The 22,683-nt window shown below is 37.1% G+C and overlaps 1 protein-coding gene across 2 annotated transcripts in view; it reads left to right on the plus strand.

The window, feature by feature from the left end:
• The window catches only part of LOC109245506 (cytochrome c oxidase subunit 7B2, mitochondrial), a 100,017-nt gene extending 94,171 nt beyond the window's left edge, over positions 1–5,846 (plus strand). For both annotated transcript variants that reach the window (XM_019412892.2, XM_019412882.2), the window contains one exon: positions 5,450–5,846. In XM_019412892.2, the coding sequence (XP_019268437.1) occupies positions 5,509–5,748 (240 nt within the window). In that variant the 5' untranslated portion in view covers positions 5,450–5,508 and the 3' untranslated portion in view covers positions 5,749–5,846. The remainder of the gene's footprint in view (positions 1–5,449) is intronic.
• The last annotated feature ends 16,837 nt before the right edge of the window (positions 5,847–22,683 follow it).

Consider the following 22,683-nt stretch of genomic DNA (forward strand, 5'->3'; position numbering starts at 1 on the left):
TTACCGGTATGTTGTATACAGAGGCAAGGATGCTACTAAACGCGCTGCAGTGCAAGAGTATCTTCCCCAACAAGAAAGAATTACTTGGCCCAAAATGGCAATAGTGCCCAGGTTGGGAAACCTTGGTGTTCACTCAGTCCCATCTTGAGCACCATCTCTCTGTGAGATACTTACTAGTAATATTTAGGCACATTTGAGAAATAGGACACAGTTTCTCATTTTCTTCCTAAAGTTAGATAGAAAACCTTAATATCAAAACTAAGCAGGACATTTATTGGTCTGTGTTATGCTTCCACCTAGACTGGATGAAGTTGATATTTTTTCCTCAAAACTATACAGTAAATCCTCTTAGGAGCCTCCCTCCTTCTACTCAGGTATCTCGACCTCCCTGTTCCTAGAGTACCTCAAGTATGTCTGATTTGACCTTGCTGCATTCTGTACCTAGATCACTCACACTCTAATTCTTTGGGGTCAGCTACAAGCTACAGTGTCAATGTCTGCTGATTTTTAACAGAAATAGAATTGGGGGCCAAAATCTTAAACCAGAGGCTAAGTGAAGGAACTTACTCAGTTTACTTAGAATAACTTATTTTCCACATCAGACTGGTTGTTTTCCCAGTATTTCTCAATTCTAGTTTCTTTCCATCTCTGTTATCAGTACTTAATTCAGATCCTCATCATCGTTTTCATGAGCCATTGAAATAAACACTTAACTTTGAAATAACCTGTTACCTTTTCTGCCGCTTTTCCCATCTTCATACCCATTCTCCACCTCACAGTTATCTTTGTAAAGTGCTTCCCTTCCCCCAGATTTTCCCCCTCTTATAGGTGGTTTCTCCTCACCTATGAGAATGTTTCTCAAACTTGGATTATATATGGAATCTTTTTAAAGGGGAAACAAATTCTTTCATATTACTTGTACCCTCTTCAATTATTTTATTTTAAAATCACTTATACATGTATAAACATAAAACCAAATTTATCCTCTTTGATACAGCTATGAAACCAAAATATTTTCAAATTAAAAATGAACCAAACCATACAATAAAGAAAATTCAAAATTACAATATTATTTCAGTATGACCGTTAATTAATATTGTCCAGAATCTGTAGCGGTGCTTGCTGTGGCCATAGTTCTTTTATTTTCAGATGACTGTACCATATAGTGAGCTGTGGCATAGCTTGCTTTGTCTAATTCTTCATTTTTTCCCTGGTGTGAACACATACTTAAATATAAAAGCTGCCTCCATTCTTTTCACATTAGCCCAGGATAAACAAATGTAAACGGTACAAGCAAATTTGCAGAGCAAAGATAAACACAGGAACCAAAAATTGATAAGCCACATCATCTAGGTCTCATATACTATTGTCTTACATTTCTTTAAATTATGAAAGTAAAAATACAGAACACGGAACTAAGAATTGTCATTGTTAACTCACAGTTAACTCACAGTGTGAGTTTGCACGCTGTTTTCTCAACCGTGAGAAACACTGATCTATAGAATTGAGTCCACATGTCATAGCCAGGCATATAAAGTCCTCATTGTAGTGCTGTTCTTTCCTCAGCCCTCCAGGCTCATCTGCAGGCATTTACTTCACTTACTACCTGGTGTTACTGAGCTCACCAGATTGCCCTGTCTGCATACTATTTCGCCCCTCTCTGCTTTTACTTTTGCTAATGTATCTACACCCCACACTCCAGCTTTGTTTTTTATATCTTTTTTCTTAAGTTTATTTATTTATTTTGAGAGCAAGAGAGTGTGCCAGAGCAGGGGAGGGGCAGAAAGATAGGGACAGAGAGGATCCCCAGCAGGCTCCATGCTGTCGTGCACAGCCTGATGCGGGGCCTGATCTCACAAACCTGGTGAGGTCATGACCTGAGCCTGAAACCGAGAGTTGGACACTTACCTGACTGAGTCACCCAGGCGCCCCTGTTTTTTATGTATTCATCATTCTTCAAGATCTAGCCTAGGTGTCATTTCCTCTAAAACCGTTTCTAGAACTCCAGGTTGAAATGTAACTCCTCCTGTGGACCAAGGACATTCTGTGTTCATCTCTAGCCTGTCTCTCCCTTGTGACAGTGACTGTTCATTCCCTCACTCTCCTATAAGCTTCTTGAGAGTAGGCATGGTACCCTGGCACCCAGCCCAAATCCTGACACACCGATAGTCACTCAGTAAATATAGTAAAGGGAAGCGAACCATTTTCAACTAAAGGGTCATCTCTAGTAACCACATTGGGGTTTTTTGTTTGTTTGTTTGTTTCCAATATTCAGAATTGGATATACTTTAAGAAAACATGGTAGTTGAAAAACGTACCAGATTTAGAATCAGAGGACTTGAATTCATGTCTTGAATTCGTTTGTTCTCATGTATAAAATGGAGATAAATATCACCATTGCAGCACTGTTTTTACAAATGTGCAAAATTCTGGGACAATGTCTGGCAAACAGGCATATATCCATTAAATATTGGTTTCCTTACTATATTACTGCTTTGCTTCTTTTTATGGCCTTTAGTGATTTGAAATTATTTTTGTTACCACTGAAGCTTCAAATATATATACTGCCTTATTGCACTTAGATTGAAGTCTAGTATTAGTTATTTTTCCTAAACTGAGTTTCAGCATTGCTGTATAAAATAGATGACACGATCAGTTTTTCCTTTTTATCCTCATAGAATACTTCATTCTCTTTAACTATTTATATTTATTCGGAATGTATTTTTCTTTTATTGCCACAGGCATGAGAGAACCTCTGCTTTGTTCTTATTACCTAGAGAAATCTGTCTTCTTCCATCTCTTTGTAGTCTGTTTTCATCAGAAAGCATCTACTTTGAGAAGTATTTTCTTTACCTGTGTTACATTATTGAATTTCTTTTTTTTTTTATGATTTCATATGGATATTAGACCCTATAGCTTCAATTCTTTGGTAATAGGCTTAGGACTCTTGATAACATGAAATTTATCATAAAAATAAGTTATGTAGAGTTGAACAATATGGAAAATTTTTCTAATCCATGGGTTCGCAGCTCTTAACATGCATTTTTTAAGCAAAGAATAGATAAACGTAGATATGAAAGCAACCGAGACAGATGCTTCTGATGCTGACAAGGAAAAACAAAAAAGGAATGAAAGACTGCAGTTTGTTTATTACAGTATGAAATGCCAACTACAAACTACAGGAGTTCCTAAAAGGAAATCTTAACAGTGGATACTTACTAGTACAAGAAAATTCAGGCTAGATGGAAAAGAAAAGCTTCACAGATATGGGAATAACCAAAGGATGAACTAAACTACAAAGGGATGTGATCAGTGTCACTAAAGACAAAGTATCTGAGTTTCAACTTAATATCTTGAAGATAGGAATAATGAAATCAGTTTGTCATAAACTAGCAGGAATACATGAATGACCTACAAGAAATCCGTTATCGCAATTGTTCTCTGGTTTTGTGCCATCCTATGTGGCACAAGTATTTTTGTATTGAATTAAGGCTGCACCTGTCATACCCTGACCCTTTTCACCTTCAGCCTACTTTCTGAATTCAATTCAAATTAAAACTTTAGTGCCTTTTGGTGGAGAGATTCGTGACTAACAGGAAAAGAAAAAAAAAAAAACTGAGTATTTGGGACCTCAGAAGAAAGGCATTTGGTTCTCTTTTTGTCCCCTTCATCACAGTCATGAAGAGTACCACTTTACCATCTGGTAGGAAATAAAAGAGAACCTTAGGGTCTTGTTTTCTAAGTTGGGAATCAAGTCATTTGAGTTGGCAAATCTCAGTGAACAGTTACAAGTTTACAAGTACTGACCTCAGGCATTTTTGTGTCCATGTTGCCTGCATTTGGACCACAGTTAACATACGTCATTGCTAGAGACGGAGCACTGTTTGACAGCTTGCCCAAAGAAGAGAAATCGACAGAACTCCACGTTTCTGCTTCCAGATCTCTTGTTCAATATAGCTATCTGTTTAAAAAGTAAAATTATTAGGGCTATTATGACATGTTCATCTGATTTCATGATTTTTTGACTTGTGCAGGGCAGGAGTTACAGGTAGAGAAGGGGGAGATGAGGAAGGGGGTTAAAAGGGGAGGAAAAGGAGCAGCATGAGGAAGAGGTATGACATACTCTGTGAATGCCTTGTAATTCTGACTGAAACCTGAGTTTTGGTATCACTGGACTAGTGGGACATGTTGTGAATTGTCATTTTGTCAGTCATGCTGATTAGTTTGGAGTCTTTCTAGGGAGCAAGTCATTAGCTGTTTGTGAAGAATAGAGAAGATAACACTGTGTGCTTACTTCTGTTGTTGTTAGGGATTATCACATGTAATATTCATGTTACCGAACCCAAGTTCAGCTGCCCATCACCTGGAAGATCACCACTCAAGAGACAAGTTTTGTTTGGAAAGGAATTTGAACTTTATTCAGGAAGCCAGCAACCTAAGGAGAAGGTAGACTCTTGTCCAAAAGCCAACTCAAAGGTTTCTGCCTGGCCCGAGGGTGTTTAAAGACGTTTAGGGTAGTTAATCAGCAAAGGGAGTGCAGTGGCCTGCAACATTTCTTGATTACATGCAGACTCGATGATGCCAGCTATAAAAGTTATCTCGGTGAGAGAGTGTTGTGCAAGGGGGTCCAATTCTTATTTCATGATGTGCCAGAGTACTCTGTTCTTTCTGCAAAGGAGGTCAAGGTCTACATATGCACAAAGCGAGGTGGGTAAAGTCATTTGTGTGATTTAAAAAAGAAAAACATTTTGCTAAAGAACTGCTGGGTGGCTCAGTCGGTTAAGCGTCCGACTTCGGCTCAGGTCACGATCTCGCGGTCCGTGAGTTCGAGCCCCGCGTCGGGCTCTGGGCTGATGGCTCAGAGCCTGGAGCCTGCTTCCAATTCTGTGTCTCCCTCTCTCTCTGCTGCTCCCCCATTCATGCTCTGTCTCTCTCTGTCTCAATAATAAATAAAACGTTAAAAAAAAATTAAAAAAAAAAGAACTTCTGGGCTAATCAGAAGGCTGAGGCAGCTTCAGACAGACTTGTTGTTTTCTATGGCCTAGGAAAATTCTGTTCCTTCACTCCTTAAGGCCAGTGGTCTGCAAATCTCAAAGAAAGTGAATTAGTTATGTTATAGACCAAGGACCCTGAGGTCAGCAGGTAAGGAGTGTGTTAACTTGAAGCAGGTTAACCTTTAAGACCAGCCAGAGTGCTGTTCCACTCACAGCACCCTTTGGAGCTAGACATTATTGTCTCCATTTGCCATTGAAGAGATTAAAGCAATGAGAGGTTGAGGAACTGCCCAGGTTCATACAGCTAATCTGTAGTAGAGCTGAGACTCAAATCCAGACATCATGTTATCAAAGCTACATGACTGGTCACTCCGTAAGGAGTAGTGGGAGTAAAATATTCGGAGGGAGGAACTGAATGTAGATCAGATGTCATTGCTCATCTTTTGTTTTCCCAGGTCTCTTTGCAAGGAAGTAGACCAGCAGCTGCAATCAGCTGCAGTCCTATCACACCTCCATGATGTTTTCCTTGACCAGAAATGCACTAAGAAGGTTCAAGATTCGAAGCATTCAACAAATTAGACAAAGCCATGAAAAACACTCACCAGATTTTCATGACAAATATGGTAATATTGTGCTGGCCAGTGGAAGCGCTTTCTGTGTTGTTGCATGGGTGTTTACAGCCACACAGATTGGAATAGAATGGAACCTGTCTCCTGTTGGCAGAGTCACCCCGGAAGAGTGGAATGATAAATAACCATCCAAGTTGCTGTAATACAAAATTGTTCCCAAGTCGACTTGTTTCAGCACTCTGCTTCTCATTAAAATATAGCATAATTAAAGAAATAAAATACATTTGAAACCTTTAAAAAGTCATTGAAAATCATCATTATAGTGCCTAGAAGCAAGGTAGCAGCAGTCGGTATGGATTATAGGAGGTTATGAATAATAAATATTTGAAAGTGGAATTAATAAAGCCTATATTCTTCTGGCTTAATGATTTACACTAGGTATCCTTCAGTGGATATACGCACATATGTATCTTACAAATTAGTTTAATTATTTGGCAAATTCTATTGAATCTTTCTTGAAAACATATTCATAATCTGACCATTTTTCACATCCTTCATCTTTCCCACCATGATCTGAACCGCCATACTCTCACTGGGGTTATTAGAAAAACTTTCTAGCCAGTCTCATAGCTTCTACACATGATGGCCCCTGCCAAACCTGCACCTTCTACCCCACCACACGCAATATTTTTAACACAGCAGACAGAATGATCATTCTAAAACATTAGTGATATCATTCCTCTTTTCAAAACCCAGTGACTCCCTATTTCACTCCGGAGTTAAAGCAAAAGTCTTCTGAAGGATACACAGACCCCTTGGATGCTGCACTGGTCAGTTTTACCCCTGCATCAGGACTTTTCCATTTGCTCTTTTCTCTGCTTGGAATGTACTTCCTGCGGATCTTGTATGACTCATTTCATCATACTTTCCAGGGTTTCATTCCTATGTCGTCTTTTCACAGGAGACCTCTGACTACCCTTTTTAAAGTTGCAACCTTTTTAAAATTGCAACTTAGATTGGTCTTTGTCCTCTTTCCTTGCTTTATCTTTCTCCATAGCAATTACCATCATCTGACATAAGATATATTTTGTTTACTGTCTTTGTGCAAAACTCCATAAAAGCATAGTTTGGAAACTGGGTTTTTCATGACTTTATCCCTATAACAGGGCCTGATAGATTAGACATTCAGTAATTATTGGTTGAATTTATGAATATTAGCCTGAAAACAATGAATTTGTTTACTGCTCTGGGTTTGCAATGATTATTGGAGGGTGTATTGGTTATCTATTGCTATTTTATAAATTATCCTAAAACTCAGTGACTTAAAACAACGAACATTTATTATCTCATAGTTTCTGTGTGTCAAGAATCTCAGTATGACTTAGCTGGATGTCTCTGGCTCAGGTTCTCTCACTTCTGTAATCAGAGTGTCAGGGCTATAATCATTTCGAGGCATAACTAGGGGAGGATCTATATCCAAACACATATGGCTGCTTACTGGCCTTAGGACCTGGCTGAATGTCTCAGGCTCTGAGTCTGGAGTTCTCTCTTGTCCAGCAAGAGAGCGGACGCAGAATTGAATACGAGAGAGGCTAATGTCCCGGAGGAGACAAGAGCCCCAAACAGGGGTTTCATCTCTGTACTTATTGAGCTCACAAGATATTACCCACGTGGTAAATGTGAAGGAAACAAGATCTTATACATGTGAACATGGAGAAAACAATCAATCAGACAGTAATCATTAACTTGTGTAAGAAGCAGAGGGTCTGGAAGCAAGTGGTGTTTTTGATCAAACTACAATAGTATAATTTCCTGCAGGTTATATAACAAGTTACTCGTGATCCCATTATGATATCTCGCTAGCTAACCTCTGGGGCTTTCGCCCCGTGCTGGCGGCTTTCCACCCTAAGCTTTTTTCTAACCCATTTATATAAGTAGAACCTATTTCTGCACTGCTGATTATTGGCTGGAGACATCGTTTCCTTTTGTGTGGGTCTTTCTGTAGGGCAGCTTACAGTGTAACAGAGTAAGAGAGACAGAAGCCCTGTTCTTTTGTAACCTAATCTTGCAAGTGACATTCCATAACCTCTATCATACTTTTTGTTCACTAGAAGTGAGACACTAAATCAAGGCTATAAAAAAATGGGAGAGGATTATGCAAGGGCATGATTACCTCAAGGCAGGGATCTTTGGGGGCTGCATACTATAGTTGACAATGGAGACCATCTCCTCCTGGATGACTAACCTCAAGATAAATATATTGTTTCTGAAGTTCAAGTATACGTTATTACTATTATTCTGTAGACAAAGGACATTATGTGTTCCTTCCCAGTTTTACTATATGAGAATTCCTCTAGGGTCCTTCCTAGGTGTAGAATTGGTAGTTCTTAGGGAATGCTTTTTTAGCTTTATCAGTATTGCTGGATTATTTCCCGAAGTGGATAAATAGTTTACAATCTCACCAGTAATGTATACAGCTTCCTTTTGTTAATCCAAACTCACTCTTAAGACTTATCATACATTATAATTTTCACTGCTTTGCTGAGTGTAAAATAGTAGCTCATATCTTAATTTGCATTTCCCTAATCTAATTATTGATGAGGTCCAACATTGTGTGTGCGTGTGTGTGTTGTGTATGTTGTATTTGTGACTTTTCTGTTTCTTTTTCCATTTTTCTTTTTTTATATAATTAAAAAAATTGTTAATGTTTATTTGTTCTTGAGAGAGAAATAAACAGACCATAAGCAGGGGAGGGGCAGAGCAAGAGAGGGACACAGAATCTGAAGCAGGCTCCAGGCTCTAGGCTCTGAGCTGTCAGCACAGAGCCCGACGTGGGGCTCGAACTCACAAGCTATGAAATCATGACCTGAGCTGAAGTCAGGTGCTTAACTGACTGAGCCACCCAGGTGCCCCTCTTTCTCCATTTTTCTATTTAGTTGTTTGTCTTGATCACTTTGTAGAGGTTTTTAAATAAATTCTCCATACTAATTCTATCAGTCAGGGTTTAATCAGAGAGACCGAACCAGTGTAAGTCATATAGAATATCAGATTAATTATGGGAATTAGAACTGATGCAATGGTGAGAGCTAGTGGAGGCTATTGCCTCGCCATTTGATAATAAGTTCTCAGTAAAGGAGGGAAGCTTGATGTGAAGTAGGGGAGAGCAAAAGCCAACTGAAATTGAAAAGTGATGCATTGGAATCATGACTGTGAACTAGAACCTGGGCACATTTGTCACTGCCTGTAACTAAGATGATGCGGATGACTTCTGGGAGAAGTCAGTGCCCTTCATTGTGTCAGTGCACATTCACCTGCCCCCGTGCTCAAAAAAGCTGAAAAACTGGTAGAAGTTTAAATAGCTATAGGCCCTGGGGCTGTTCCTTATCAGTAAAGCAAGCCAGAAGATCAGCAATGGCATACACAACTTGCACAGTGCTCGGTGTTTTATGCCAGCCTTCCAAGGACAAAATGCTTGCTATTTTATGTTTCCCATCCTTATATATCTCTCCCTTGTGGTTAACCCTAACCTGAAACCGCAGAGGGAAGGAATTCTGGAGAAAGTAGTTGAAGCCTAGCCAAGTTGACACTTAAAAAGGCCACAGTAGTCTGCCCCTTGTCCATTTGACGTAAGTGCACATCTTTCCCAACCATATCTATATTTCAAGTAAAGACAACAAAAATAATGCTTTTACCTAACATGATGCAACTTTCCCTTATAAAACCAATACACTAGTCCTGTCTCTAAAAGAGGATATGAAGTCCCTCTACCTATGGCAGGGTGACGCTGTCAACTTCCAGTTTAATGGAACCATTACTGTGATCCCTAGTAGAAGCCTAAAACTTCTAGACCAGCAAAACCCAAAGTTATGGAAGTGAATATTTTTCTAGTAGATCACTAGAGGTAATTGTGGAGGACCCTCTCATCTCCACCTCTTGATTCCCAGTCCTGAAATTCCCAGCTCTGGGAAAATAGCACCATATATTGGTTATTTAGAGCATGGGAGACATTACGTCAGCCTGGCAAGGCAGTATTATCCAGCTGTTGCTATAATGAGTACTTCAAAAGGTGGGTGCAGCATTCTATCTATCAGTGATGGGAAACATAGTAAGATCAGTGAATTCCATAAGCATGAATTCACTTATGTATTTAATTTTCTATAAAGTAAGTTTCTTGGTCAGAATCAGTGCTTTGAACCAAGGTACTAAATAAGGCATTTGGCAAGTTCATGGATGATGATAGCATTCACAGAAAAGTTGCAGGGAAACAAGGTAAATCTACATTGTCAGTTAAGTGTCCGCTAAAGTGGTAATAAATCACTGCCTTTTCCATGATTGAAGTGGCCCAGTGAAGTCAACCTTGCACTGATGGCTGATTCCCTACCCACCCCCCAACTTCAGCACCCAAGGAATGGTGCTAAATCTAGGTGCAGGGGTGGCCTGTCTGTTGGTAGATTGGGTGTACTCACTGGTTCCTGTAGCCATACTAGTCTTGATAAGTGTAAGTCCACATTGGGAGGCCACACATAGTCATCTCTGCTGTCATGGTCACTTTGTGTCAGAACCATTGAGAAGGCATATGGTGGCTGAGAAAGTAATAGCCATAAAATGGGTCATCTTGTCCATCTGATTATTAAGATAATACTCTGCTGACTATCCTTTCGATGAGTATTTATATGGGAACTGAATATCATTTCACTCTATGCCCGTTTAGAGAAGTCTGTTCACATAATCCACTCCTAAACTTGCTGTCACCAGTTTTCTAAGTGTTCCTTTTAATTCCTGATCAGCCTGTCAAGCCATTAACTGATCTCCGTGACTTAGTACAGAATTGTACCTCTGGTAATTTCTCCTTCCAGGCAAAATGATCAACTATGTATGCTGCTTAAAGTACTGCCTACCAGGAAGATTTCCAGTCTTCTTCAGTACCAGCTTGGGATTAAACTGTATTGCCAAAGCCCTCCACTTTCGGTTATGGCCAGCTTATTTTGCAGAACCAGATTTGAATTCTTCCTAGGTCCACTGGTAATAGGAAACTCCACATAGGGCCATCGATTTACACACCTGTATACCCTAAGTTCAGAATGAATGAAACTTTCCCAAACACACAACTTGTAAACAGTGGTGTCAGAAGCCAAACTTCAGACCTGTTCTTTTACTTTCAAGTTAACACTGTTAGTCTTTTTTTTCAGGTATACAGGTTGGAAATTTTGGAAAGATTCAAGCTGAAACTAGAGAAGATAGGGAGCAAAGAACAGATTGTTGTGAAAACCTTGGGAGTGAAAAAACATTATGAAGAGAGTAGATCAATAAGGAAGTAGAGTTAAGGAATGCATGTGGCATGTAATGAGTATTTTTTAAAATGGTAGTTACTTTCTTTAGCTTCACCCTGAATATTTTATTATTTGAAATGAGGGTTAAAGCCTACCTCTTCAGGTTTATATACGTGTATATAAGCCTGTGTGTGTGTGTGTGTGTGTGTGTGTGTGTGTGTGATGTATGTATGTGTAGAGAGAGTGCATGTGTGTATATCTATATATCTATATCTATCTATCTATCTATACATATATATATGTATAGATAGATAGATACAGGCATAGACATATACACAAACCTATAGAGAGAATATATACACATACATATCCATGTATATTTTTTAAGAATACAAGTATTTTAAGGAATGTATATATACATATATATACTTAAAAATATTGTGGTATTAAAATTTGTGGCCACTGGTTTCTTATAATACAATTTAGATATTGAATCTTTTACTGCTTCTAACCTTCCTCACTGGTTATTATATTTTGATCATATGTAAAACATTGGAGGCAAGCCATGTTGTTGTTCTCCATGTGCCTTAAAGCAAATTTTGGATGCATTTATAAAATTACAGCCACAACACAGTCCTTACATTGTCTCATGCCCTTCTTGGAAAATTACATTATTATATATTATCATTATAAGGAAAATATTACTTGGCATTTATTGAATACATTTGCCTGCTGTCAGCAGAGTTGGATAACTTTGTTTTGTTACATATTCTCCCTTTATTTGGAAAGACTGAGCTGCCAGGGCTATATTCTGCTATTAGGCTGTAAATAAGCATGAATAAGTGAAGAATGAGTAATTGTTTTCCATATCTATGTGCTGTTACAGCTGTTAAATTATTGGATTTTTTTCATTTGAAATTATACTAATCCTATAAAGTCTGTAAGCTGGTCATGTATCTTGCTGAATAGATATATGCCCATGATTAGCCATGGATTGGCTAAGTGACATTGAAGTATATAAAATGAAGATGAGGGGCGCCTGGGTGGCTCAGTCGGTTAAGTGTCCAACTCTTGGTTTTGGTTCAGGTTATGATCTCATGGTTCTTGAGTTTGAGCTCCGCATCTGGCTCTGCACTGACAGCACAGAGCCTGCTTGGGATTTCTCTCTCCCTGTCTCTCCACCCCTCCTTGGCTTGTGCCCTCTCTATTCTCTCTCTCTCTCTCTCTCTCTCTCTCTCTCTCTCTCTCTCTCTCCCCCCTCCCTCCCTCCCTCCCTCCAAAAATAAATATATAAACATAATTATTATTATTTTTTTTTTAATGAAGATGAAATAGAGTTCACATCTCTCTGTTTTGGTGTACTGCTCCATTAGGAATTTCACTGACTTCCTAAGAAAAGACAACCTTGATCTTATCCCAAGTGGTGATGGTGTGTTGATAAATACATGCTGTGGATGCATGCCAATTATTGAGAGGATTGGTAAGTAAGAGTCAGGCTGGAGAATAGGGCTAAAGGGGTGATATGTTTGATCAGTCTAATTATATACACCACTTAACAGGATTTGAATATGAGGTCCACTGCTTCTTAGTTCTTGCTTCATAACACAACCTTACAGATAATAACAATGACAAGTATCTAAAAAAACTGCTAAATTCTGGTTTCAGTTATAAGCCATGAATAAAGAGCTATCTCTGTGTCAGTTTTCCCCTGCTCCTTAACTGATTTAGCAGATGCAGTGTTCTGTCTTTAAAGAGGTGATGCAAGAAAAGTGAACTAGATCGCAAGCCAGCTATTAGTACCCATTGTTAAAACATTGAAACAATGAATTCAGCCCTTTTAAGAGAAGTTTCAGCTAATTTTGGAAGTTGTTTAAGTATCATGCTAGTCCCTCATTTGTTACCAGTATAGAAAAGTGCATGGATGGACAACATGCATCTTCAAAGCTTTCATGTTTTTTGGTAACAGCAGTTGCTTTCCTGGAAGGGGATGACATTAATTTGAGCAGTATCTCTTATTTTCCAATAACCTTTTACATGACAAAAAAATCTGCAAGTTCATTTTCTTCCCCTATCTGGAAACCATAGAAACCAATGTGAAATTATAGCTAAGAAGTTCGTCACTGGGCTATCTCAAGCTGATCTCCATGGAAACATTTCACATTTTCTTGAAATGAAAGATCTTCCAATCAGGCACACAACCATAACTGATGGCTGTCTGACAAATATAACAACAACAACAAAGAAGTAGACAGATATTTTATTAGCTAACACATGCAGGAGAGTTTTAAGACCACTTCAAAAATGAGAACATTTAAATCGTAAGCATGATGCCAACTACAGAAATAAACATACAGTTTTGAAAACAACGTTCTGTCACTCTTTTTAAACGGTATCCTTTCTAGATTTTTGCATTAAAGGCAACTTCCGAAAATAGTGTGGACTTTGAATTCAGAAAGATCTATATTCAGAATCTAGTTCTGCCCCTTAGCTATCTGGCTCATTACTCCCATTTTCTTATTGTAAAGTTGAGGGAAATCATGCCTGGTTTAGATTATTTGCAGATTAAATTGAGTTAAGTTAAATTCTTATTAATAAGCAATCGTAAATTTTTATCTGGTAAAATGAATAAATGAGTGATGGAGGTATCGAGGAAGTAGAGGATTTCAAGCCTCTAATAAATGGTTAAGTGATAGTACTGTTCTAGGTGGCATACTAAATACGAATGCTGCATTCTCTAATGTCAACAATTCTGTTAGTTAATCTTGGTAATACAAAGGCTGTTCCCAGTTCAGATCTTGGATAATTTCCAAAAGTTCATTTTTGAGATTGTTGCTTGGAACTTAGGTCACATGAACAGGGTGGGTGGAGGAGGGGCTTCATCCCTCCTGTTGTAGGAATGACCTCTGAAACAGGCCCGTAACATAAAAATATATTTTCAAAATCTCTTAAATTATAAAATTCTAAATCTTAAATTACATAATCAAAATTAATGACAAAATATAGTTTATAATAAAGTTCAGTATTCACTTAATATAGTTTTCTGTCAATATATAGAGTGTATACTGTAGTACACATTTACCAGGACACGTACATGACTAATGGAATGGTGCAGTAGGCCGACACAGAATGTGAGGACATTCCCTTTTCCTTTTGTGAGAGCAAAGTGAAAACGAGAAACCACTCAGGAGCATGGAGAGCTACTGAGCAGAACAGTAGATGGAATGTTCTGTGCTGTATACATTTGTTTACCTTCTATTTGTCTCTGTCATCTGTATGTTTTAGTCTCTTAGTTTCTCCCGACTCTTCTCTCTGTTTGCCTTCCCTCAGTTCCTGTCCTTCTTTTTCTCCAAGCCTAATGTAATTGAACGTGTTTAAGTTAAACACACACACACACACACACACACACACACACACACATACACGTATATATCATATATATACACATATATATCATATATATACACATATCATATATATACACATATATATATATACACGTATATCTATGATATGACTCTATATTGCCATCAGAACAATATTAAAATTAAGTACTTGCTAAATGAGGGCTATATGACAGATTTCTATAGGGGTAATCAGAGTTTGATTTTTTTAAAAACTAGAGAAAGTAATAGGAACCTGCATATTTTGTGGGTTAAGTCAGGTATTAGGAGTACTTTAAGCATACATAATTGCATTGATTATAGAATCTCTCAAACTGTTTTTAAGGAAGTAACTAAAGATTAATAAGCTATATGATAATTTACCTCAAGTGTGTTAAAGAACTATATTGTAAACTTTTGCTTACCTTATGCTAAGATAGGCTTGCAGTTAAGTCACAATTTGAAGTACATTTTGTTTAGCCAATTGACCTTGTACTCTCAATGAAACACATTCAAATGCTTATATGTATGAGGGACATGTACTAGGAAAAAACTTGGATGCACTCCAATTTCTGTCTTTTTGCTATATACCTACCTCCCTACCTATTAAATAATTTATGAACTTGAGTTTTTAAACTGTTATTACTGTAGTATTCAAGACATTGCATTATTATTTTTTTTAACGTTTATTTATTTTGAGAGAGAGTCCCAAGCAGGCCCCTCACTGTCAGTACAGAGTCCAACATGGGGCTTGAACTCAATGAACAATGAGATATGACCTGAGCCAAAACCAAGAGTCAGACGCTTAACCGACTGAGGCACCCAGGCGTCCCAACATTGCATTATTATTACATCACTCAACGTTATGAGAATGGTGGTTAAAGTAATATACTACCCTACCAAAATCTGCTTACCTTGTAAGATCTCTGAATTGTGGTACCAGGAAAATTTTTGCAATTCTGGTAACTTTATAAATTACTCCCAAAGAATCCTGAATAAGGAATTGAAGCTATTAGCCCCAGTGAAATAGGATAAGACTTTGACCATGCACTCATTTCAAAAATGTTACTCATAAATTGTTTTTAAGTAAACCACCCACTTCATATATGTGAAAATTCAATTTTCAACTTATTTTTGCAGTATTTTTTTATCTGAAATACAGATAAATTTGAGCTGTGCCTGTTATTTTCCTAATGTAACAACATAAAAAAAATAAAAACATTGTTGTACTTCATCTTGATGGAACAAACTGGATTGGAGGTTGGCCAGTTAAAGAATCTAACCAACTAAACATACATTTGTTAAATGTTACACAACTTCAAAGTGGTCATTTCTTCAATTATAACCTAAGAAATGAGGAAATTTAGGATGATTGCTTATGTAAAATGAAGCAATACTATTAATAACACCTAAAAGGAAGTTTCCAGGACAATTAGGAGAAGAGGAATTTTATATTCTTCACAACTAATGTATGGCATACAGTTTTTAAGTAGGTTGCTTGGTCTTTACTTATGTGTTACATGTTTATATAGTCATTTAAGTAATACAGTGTTGGTACAGATTGAGTGTTTGTGTCCCTTCAGAATTCATGTTGAAATTTAATCCCCAGTGTGATGGTATCTGGAAGCAGGACCTTTGGAAGGTGATTAAGTCATAATGGTGAAGTCCTCATAAATGGAATATGTGCCCTAATAAAAGAGATCCCAGAGGACTCACTCACCCTTTCCACCATGTGAGGACACAGCAAGAAAATGGCCACTTATGAACCAGGATGTGGGCTCTCACTAGATGCCAAATCTGCTGGCATCCTGATCTTGAACTTTCTGGCCCCCAGAACTGTGAGAAATAGCCACTCAGTTATGGTATTCTGTTGTTACAGCAGCTCAAATGTAATAAGATAAATATTTTATACTATTTATTCAAACTTAATAACTTATTGTCTTGTGTTATAAATCTTTGGATGCAAGATCATCAATTAGTCTGTGGAATATAATTATTAGAATTTTAAGTAGTTGTAGGGAAGAGAGTGGCAAAATAATAGAAAGCATCTTTTATGAATTACTCCCAAATGTGTGCCACATTTTATTTGCATTAGTTAGAACTATTTTGTAAAGATTCTTGTCACTGAGCCATTCTCTCTTCAGAGCTACAGACTTGGTAAGTTTGACTGTGGTTAGTTACATACAGTAAGGCAAGCTAAAGAAAGAGATCTAAAATGCAGTCTCAAGAAAATAGAAGTTGATTTCTCTCTGATTTAGTAGTTCAGGGTAGGCAAACAGTCCAGGGCAATAGGTTTCATCCCATAGCAATAACTTCCATAAAATAGTAGCCACAGGAGACACAAGGACAAATAGGAGACATCAATAACAGGGAGGAGAAATACACATTTCTCAAGCCAAAACAAGTTCCTCCTCCTCTCCAAAATAGGATGGTTATAGAAACAGTAAGGTTGTCTGTGTGTGTGTGTGTGTGTGTGTGTGTGTGATTGAAATAACATAAATAGCATAACCAGATTGCAACTAAAACCAGAAGCATTCCAAAGTTACAAAAGTACCTTCCACCTGGGATTTTAAAAATAAATCAATAAACAACTTGTATTAGGGTTATCCAGAAAAGCATATCTCATAGATTATTTTTTATGTATCTATCTATATATCTATGTGTCTCCCTTCCTCCTTCCTTCTTCCTTCCTTCCTTCCTTCCTTCCTTCCTTCCTTCCTTCCTTCCTTCCTTCCTCCTTCCTCCCTCCTTCCTTCCCTTTCTTCCTTCCTTCCTTTCTTCCTTTCTCCATTCCTTCCTTTCTTCCTCCCTCCTTTCCTTCCTTCCTTCCTTCCTTCCTTCCTTCCTTCCTTCCTCTGTCTCTGTCTCTGTCTCTCTCTCTCTCTCTCTCTGCAGAGAGAGAGGGAAGGAGAGATATATTACAAAGAATAGGTTGGCATTTATGGAGGCTCACAAGTCTCAGGATCTGAAAAGTGAGTTGACATACTGGAGACCCAAGAGAGCTGATGTGTAATTTCAATCTAAGTCTGATATGGAAGTCAGTAGTCTCAAGGCCCAAGAAGAGCAGATGTTTCAGTCTTAATTCAAGGGCCAGAGAAGACTAATAACCCATATCAAACGATCACAAAGAGGAATTCCCTTTTTATTTGCAAAAGGATTAACTTTTTAATTCTTTTCAGGCCTTCAACTGATCGGATGAGGCTCACCCACATTAGGGAGAGCAATCTGCTTTGCTTGGTCTACCACTTCAAATGTTTATCTCATCCTAAACATCCGTACAGACACACCCAGAATAATGACTGACCAAATATCTGGGCACTTTCTGGCCCAGTCAAGTTGACACACAAAATCAGCTGTCACACAACTCTTGGGGTCAAAGAGGAAACCAAAACTTCAGATGTTCTTGCAAATAAAGTTCTATGAGAACACAACATATCAGAATTGATGAAACACAGCTAAATTAGGTACTAGAGGAAAATTTGTAGGTTAAATACTTATAACAATAAAAATGAAAAGGGAATTAAACACCTAACTGCTTAGTAAAAGAAACTTTATGAAGAACTATATAAACCAAACAAAGCAGAAGAATTAAACCAGCTCCAAAATTGAAATGTATAACAAAACATTATTAAGAATAGTGAACTCATTTATTTGAAATTATCATGGGGCGCCTGGGTGGCTCAGTCAGTTAAGCGGCCGACTTCGGCTCAGGTCATGATCTCGTGGTCCATGAGTTCGAGCCCCACGTCGGGCTCTGTGCTGACAGCTCAGAGCCTGGAGCCTGTTTCAGATTCTGTGTCTCCCTCTCTCTGACCCTCCCCTGTTCATGCTCTGTCTCTCCGTCTCAAAAATAAATAAAACATTAAAAAAATGAAATTATCATAATAAAAAACTAATATTTAGCCATATTAATTTTTTAAAAAGTGTAGGGAAAAACATGAATACATAAATTTAGAAATTTTATATATATGGGAAATATGTCATTAGTCTGCATACCTCTCCTCTATGCAAATATGTATGAAAATCCAGATAAGATGAATAATTTTCTAGCAAAATAGAATTTATCAAAATAAAAATTTATCCTTTAATCCTAAAAGATAGTCTAAACAGATCAATTATCATGAAATAAATAGGGAAAGTAAGAGATTACTCCAATAATAATAATAATAATAATAATAATAATAATAAAGACTTTGAATGGATCGAGATGAGAATTTTGCCACACTCTGAAGATAAAGTCTTCAGTCTATTTACACTATTCTAGAACAGAGAAAAGAAGGAAAAATACAAATTCATATCCGGAATGAAATGGGTGAATTATTAACCCTAAACATAAAAGATTGTACCGAAAATAAAATTACAATCCAATCATATCAACATGGAATATGTGATGCTAGGAATGCAATGTGCAATGATAGTTAAACATTAACAAACACATTTATATAATCTGTTGTATTAATAGAGCTAAAGAGATAAATCATAATGCTCATATTCAGGTATTTAAGAGTATTTGAAATTTATTGTCCTTAAAGACAAAAATCTGATTTGTGCATGCACGTACACACACACACACACACACACACACACACACACACACACATACACACATGCACGCACCATTGCCCTAAAGTCGGTATCTTACCCAATGGGAAAACATTAGAAGCTTTCTGATTAATGTCAGACGTAAGGCAAATATATTTTGTCTTTCTATTACTATTTAGCATTTTTATTAGAGCTATTACTTATAAAAGCAGTCAAACACAAAGGCATAAGAATTAGAAAGTAAGAATTCTATTAGAAAGTAAAGATAGAATTATATATGTGGAAAATCAAAAAAATTGATGGGGAAACTTAAACAGGAGAATTCCAGGGTGATATCAGATTATAAAATCATGAAATCAATATTTAAAAAGATGCTATGAATGAGACAATTCCATTTACAAAAGAAAAATCATAGCATACCTGTATATAAATTTATGTCCAACAAATGTGTGTGTCTATATAAACAAATGAAAGCACATACCATATTCTTAGACAATGTTTTATAGAATTCATTCTTCCGTGCAATAATTTATAACATTAAAGCTTTTCCAAGAAAATATTAATAAGCTAGTTTTCTTTGGAGCTTGGCAAGTTAATTATGAAAGTCATTTAACAGAGCAAATAATAATCAGGACATAGATTCCAGAAGTAGTAACTAACTCTATTAAAACATTTTCCAGGGGCGCCTGGGTGGCGCAGTCGGTTAAGCCTCCGACTTCAGCCAGGTCACGATCTCGCGGTCCGTGAGTTCGAGCCCCGCATCAGGCTCTGGGCCGATGGCTCGGAGCCTGGAGCCTGTTTCCGATTCTGTGTCTCCCTCTCTCTCTGCCCCTCCCCCGTTCATGCTCTGTCTCTCTCTGTCCCAAAAATAAATTAAAAAAATAAATAAATAAAAAATAAAAAAAAATAAAACATTTTCCAGAGTTTCCATTTCTTAATCACTATGCTATGTGTACAAATGGAAACCAGGCCCGTATAATAGAATAGGTAAGCCATAAATCGATCTTACTGCATATGGAAATTTAGTAGACAATAAAAGCAGCATTTAAACATTGAGGAGAAAATGAACACTTAATATGTAGTGTTGGGATACCTAGTTAACCATAAAGAAAATAGATAAAATTATATGTATTTCTGACACTGTAGACAAGATAAATTCTAACAGAAAATGAAACTATAAAGCAAGAAGGAAACATGGGGGAATTCATTTATAACATGACAGGAAAATTTTCTAAATAGGAGTCGAAATCTAGATGCACTAAGAAAAAATACTGATATATTACATTTAACCGTATTAAGAAATAACTTTCCATTGCAAAAAACCCAAAAAGCAAAGTAAGAAACACAGTGACTAATAGGAAAAAGATTTGAAAATTGCATCAGTTCAAAGAGTTACTACCTCTAATATATAAAAGCCTTCTGAAGGCAGAGAGATAAAACACAAATGGGCAATGTACAGATATGAACAGATAGGTCACAGAAAAAGAAATGCAAGTAGCTCTTTATTACATGAAAATGTCCACGACTCTCCATAAGAGAAATGTGCTAATTAAAGCTGAACTACTGTTTCTCACCAATCAGATTGGCAAAGGATCCCCAAGTGTAACTATATTATGATGAGACTGAAGGAAAACCAGCACTGTCGAACCTTTCTGTTGGGAATACAAAATGGTAAATCTCCCTGGAGGAGAATTTGGCAATATTCTACATTATTCTTTGAGCCAGCAATCTCATCTCTAGGTATCTCAAAATGCACCAGCAAATCTATGAAAAAGTATGTGCGCAATGCTGTTAGTGGCAATTCTTCTATAAGAGCAGAAGACTGTAAACAACCAGTTGTTACACTCTTGTGTCTCCATTTCAAAACCTGCCCCTGCCCGTGTATAATTGACTAGATTTGCAGTCTGGGCCTCTACTAACCACATTTCTGTTCGTGCGCTGGCTTCAGTAAGTCTCTGCCTGATGGGGGTGCTGCTGCCAAGGCTGGATCTTGGAAGGGAAAATTAAGGATGCTTAGCCTCCCTGTTTTGCCTCACTTGCTCTGAGTGTCACAACAGCAGCACTTCTTCACTCCAACAAGAATTTGTTCCCCACTGACTTAAATACTGCCTTTATCATGTATTCAATGCTTTTGTCTGGAGCTTGACATGTTGATTATACAATACATTTAGAAGAACAAACAATATCCAAGAAAACCTGAGCTTTTCAATAAGTACTGTTGGACTAACTAGTTAAACCACAGGAAAAGTAGATGAAACTGATTCCATTTCTGGCACTATTCATTGGATTGATTCCAAATTGTTCTTGGATGTCAATATGTAAAAAATGAAATGATACAACTCGAAGAAAATCATATAGGTAGTAACTATAGGGAGCAACAACCACCTACGACCGGGAAAACAGGGAAAAAGTTGCAATTATTAGATCTTGGAAGCATGAAGAAGCAATCAACAGAACTGAGACCTCGACCTCGGAAGAAGGGGCACTGTTGGCTGGGGGTCCTGCAGACCTGGTATACAGACCTCCAATGAGGGGCGACCAGCAGGCTTGTGCTAGAAGGTACGTGTGATAACATATGTATCTCTCTGTAAGGATCAGCAAAACCCTAAGACGGAATCAACGGCTCCCTTCAAAGAACATTAGGAAACCAACTTATTGCAAAAATTGGAATATATAAAGAAAAGAAGCTAGCATTCATCCTGTTTCTTCCAAATGAATTCTAACAAAGGATAAACGGTGAGAAGTTTCTTTTCATATTATTCTAGGTAATAAAGAATAAAATGAGAATTAGAATATTGCCATTCAAATGGTAGAACAGATCTAAGCAAATGATAATTAGTGACTGCTTGCATAACACAAAAAAGAGAAAATCAAACATATATGCCTACTGGTGAAAGTACAAAAACCGCCTATGAATGACTCTTGCCAAAAAAAAAGCGAAGTTAGATATAAATTTAACTATCAATACACAGGAAATAAAGAGGAACATTTTGGGCAGCACCATGGGGCTGCAGTAAGCAAAATTGAGGCTGGAAACCCTTGGACAAATATCCCATTTCCTCTGCAAGTGGCAAAGAAAGAAAAGGAGTGGATGAGAACTCACGTATAAAACTTGAGACAAAAGTACTGTAACGTATGGACCTTCCTCGGGCCTGGATTCAAAGAAACAAAAAATATAGGAGACAATAGGGAAGGAACTTGAACCCTAACTGGGCTTTGTTGATTTTGCAGAATTGCTTTAGATGTGATGATAATATTGGGGTTATGTTAAAAATAAAAGAATGCTCATATTTTCAAGCTATCCCAGAGACATTTGTAAATAAAATAATGCCTAGAGTTTCCGTCAAAATAATCCACTGCATGTGTTGAAGGTGGATGCATAAATGAAACAACAATGTCTATTTGTCAAAAACTATTAAAACTTAGAATTACATGCATGAGAGTTCATTTTCTTATTACCTCTATTTTTGTATTATATCTTTTTTGAAATTTGCTACAATAAAAATACATATATTTAGTATATTATTTTTTGTATATTTTGTTAATAGTAATAATGACAATGTGCCTTTTATTTGAGTACTACAATGTTTTGGTACCCATAAATGCACTTTAAATGCATTATGTCTTTAAATCTCCCCTCAAAACAGGTAATCTTTGTTATTATTCCCATTTGTTTGATTTCAAAGCCTTTACTCTTTCCACTATTTACCTCTGTGCCATTCTATCTAGTTAGTGGTAGAAGGTGATAAAAATTTCAGTGGCAAATTTGCCAGTGAATAAGCTTTTAATATTATTATTAAATAATTATTAATTTATAATGGTTAATGTTTATTATTATAATGTCCAGGTACTGTTCTAAGGGTTTTATGTGTATTTATTTGATATTCTTTAAAAAAATTTTTTTTCTAATTTTTATTTATTTTTGAGA

Source organism: Panthera pardus, unplaced genomic scaffold, assembly GCF_024362965.1.
Source record: "Panthera pardus isolate Hobbes unplaced genomic scaffold, ASM2436296v1 HiC_scaffold_13, whole genome shotgun sequence".
NCBI lineage: Eukaryota > Metazoa > Chordata > Mammalia > Carnivora > Felidae > Panthera > Panthera pardus.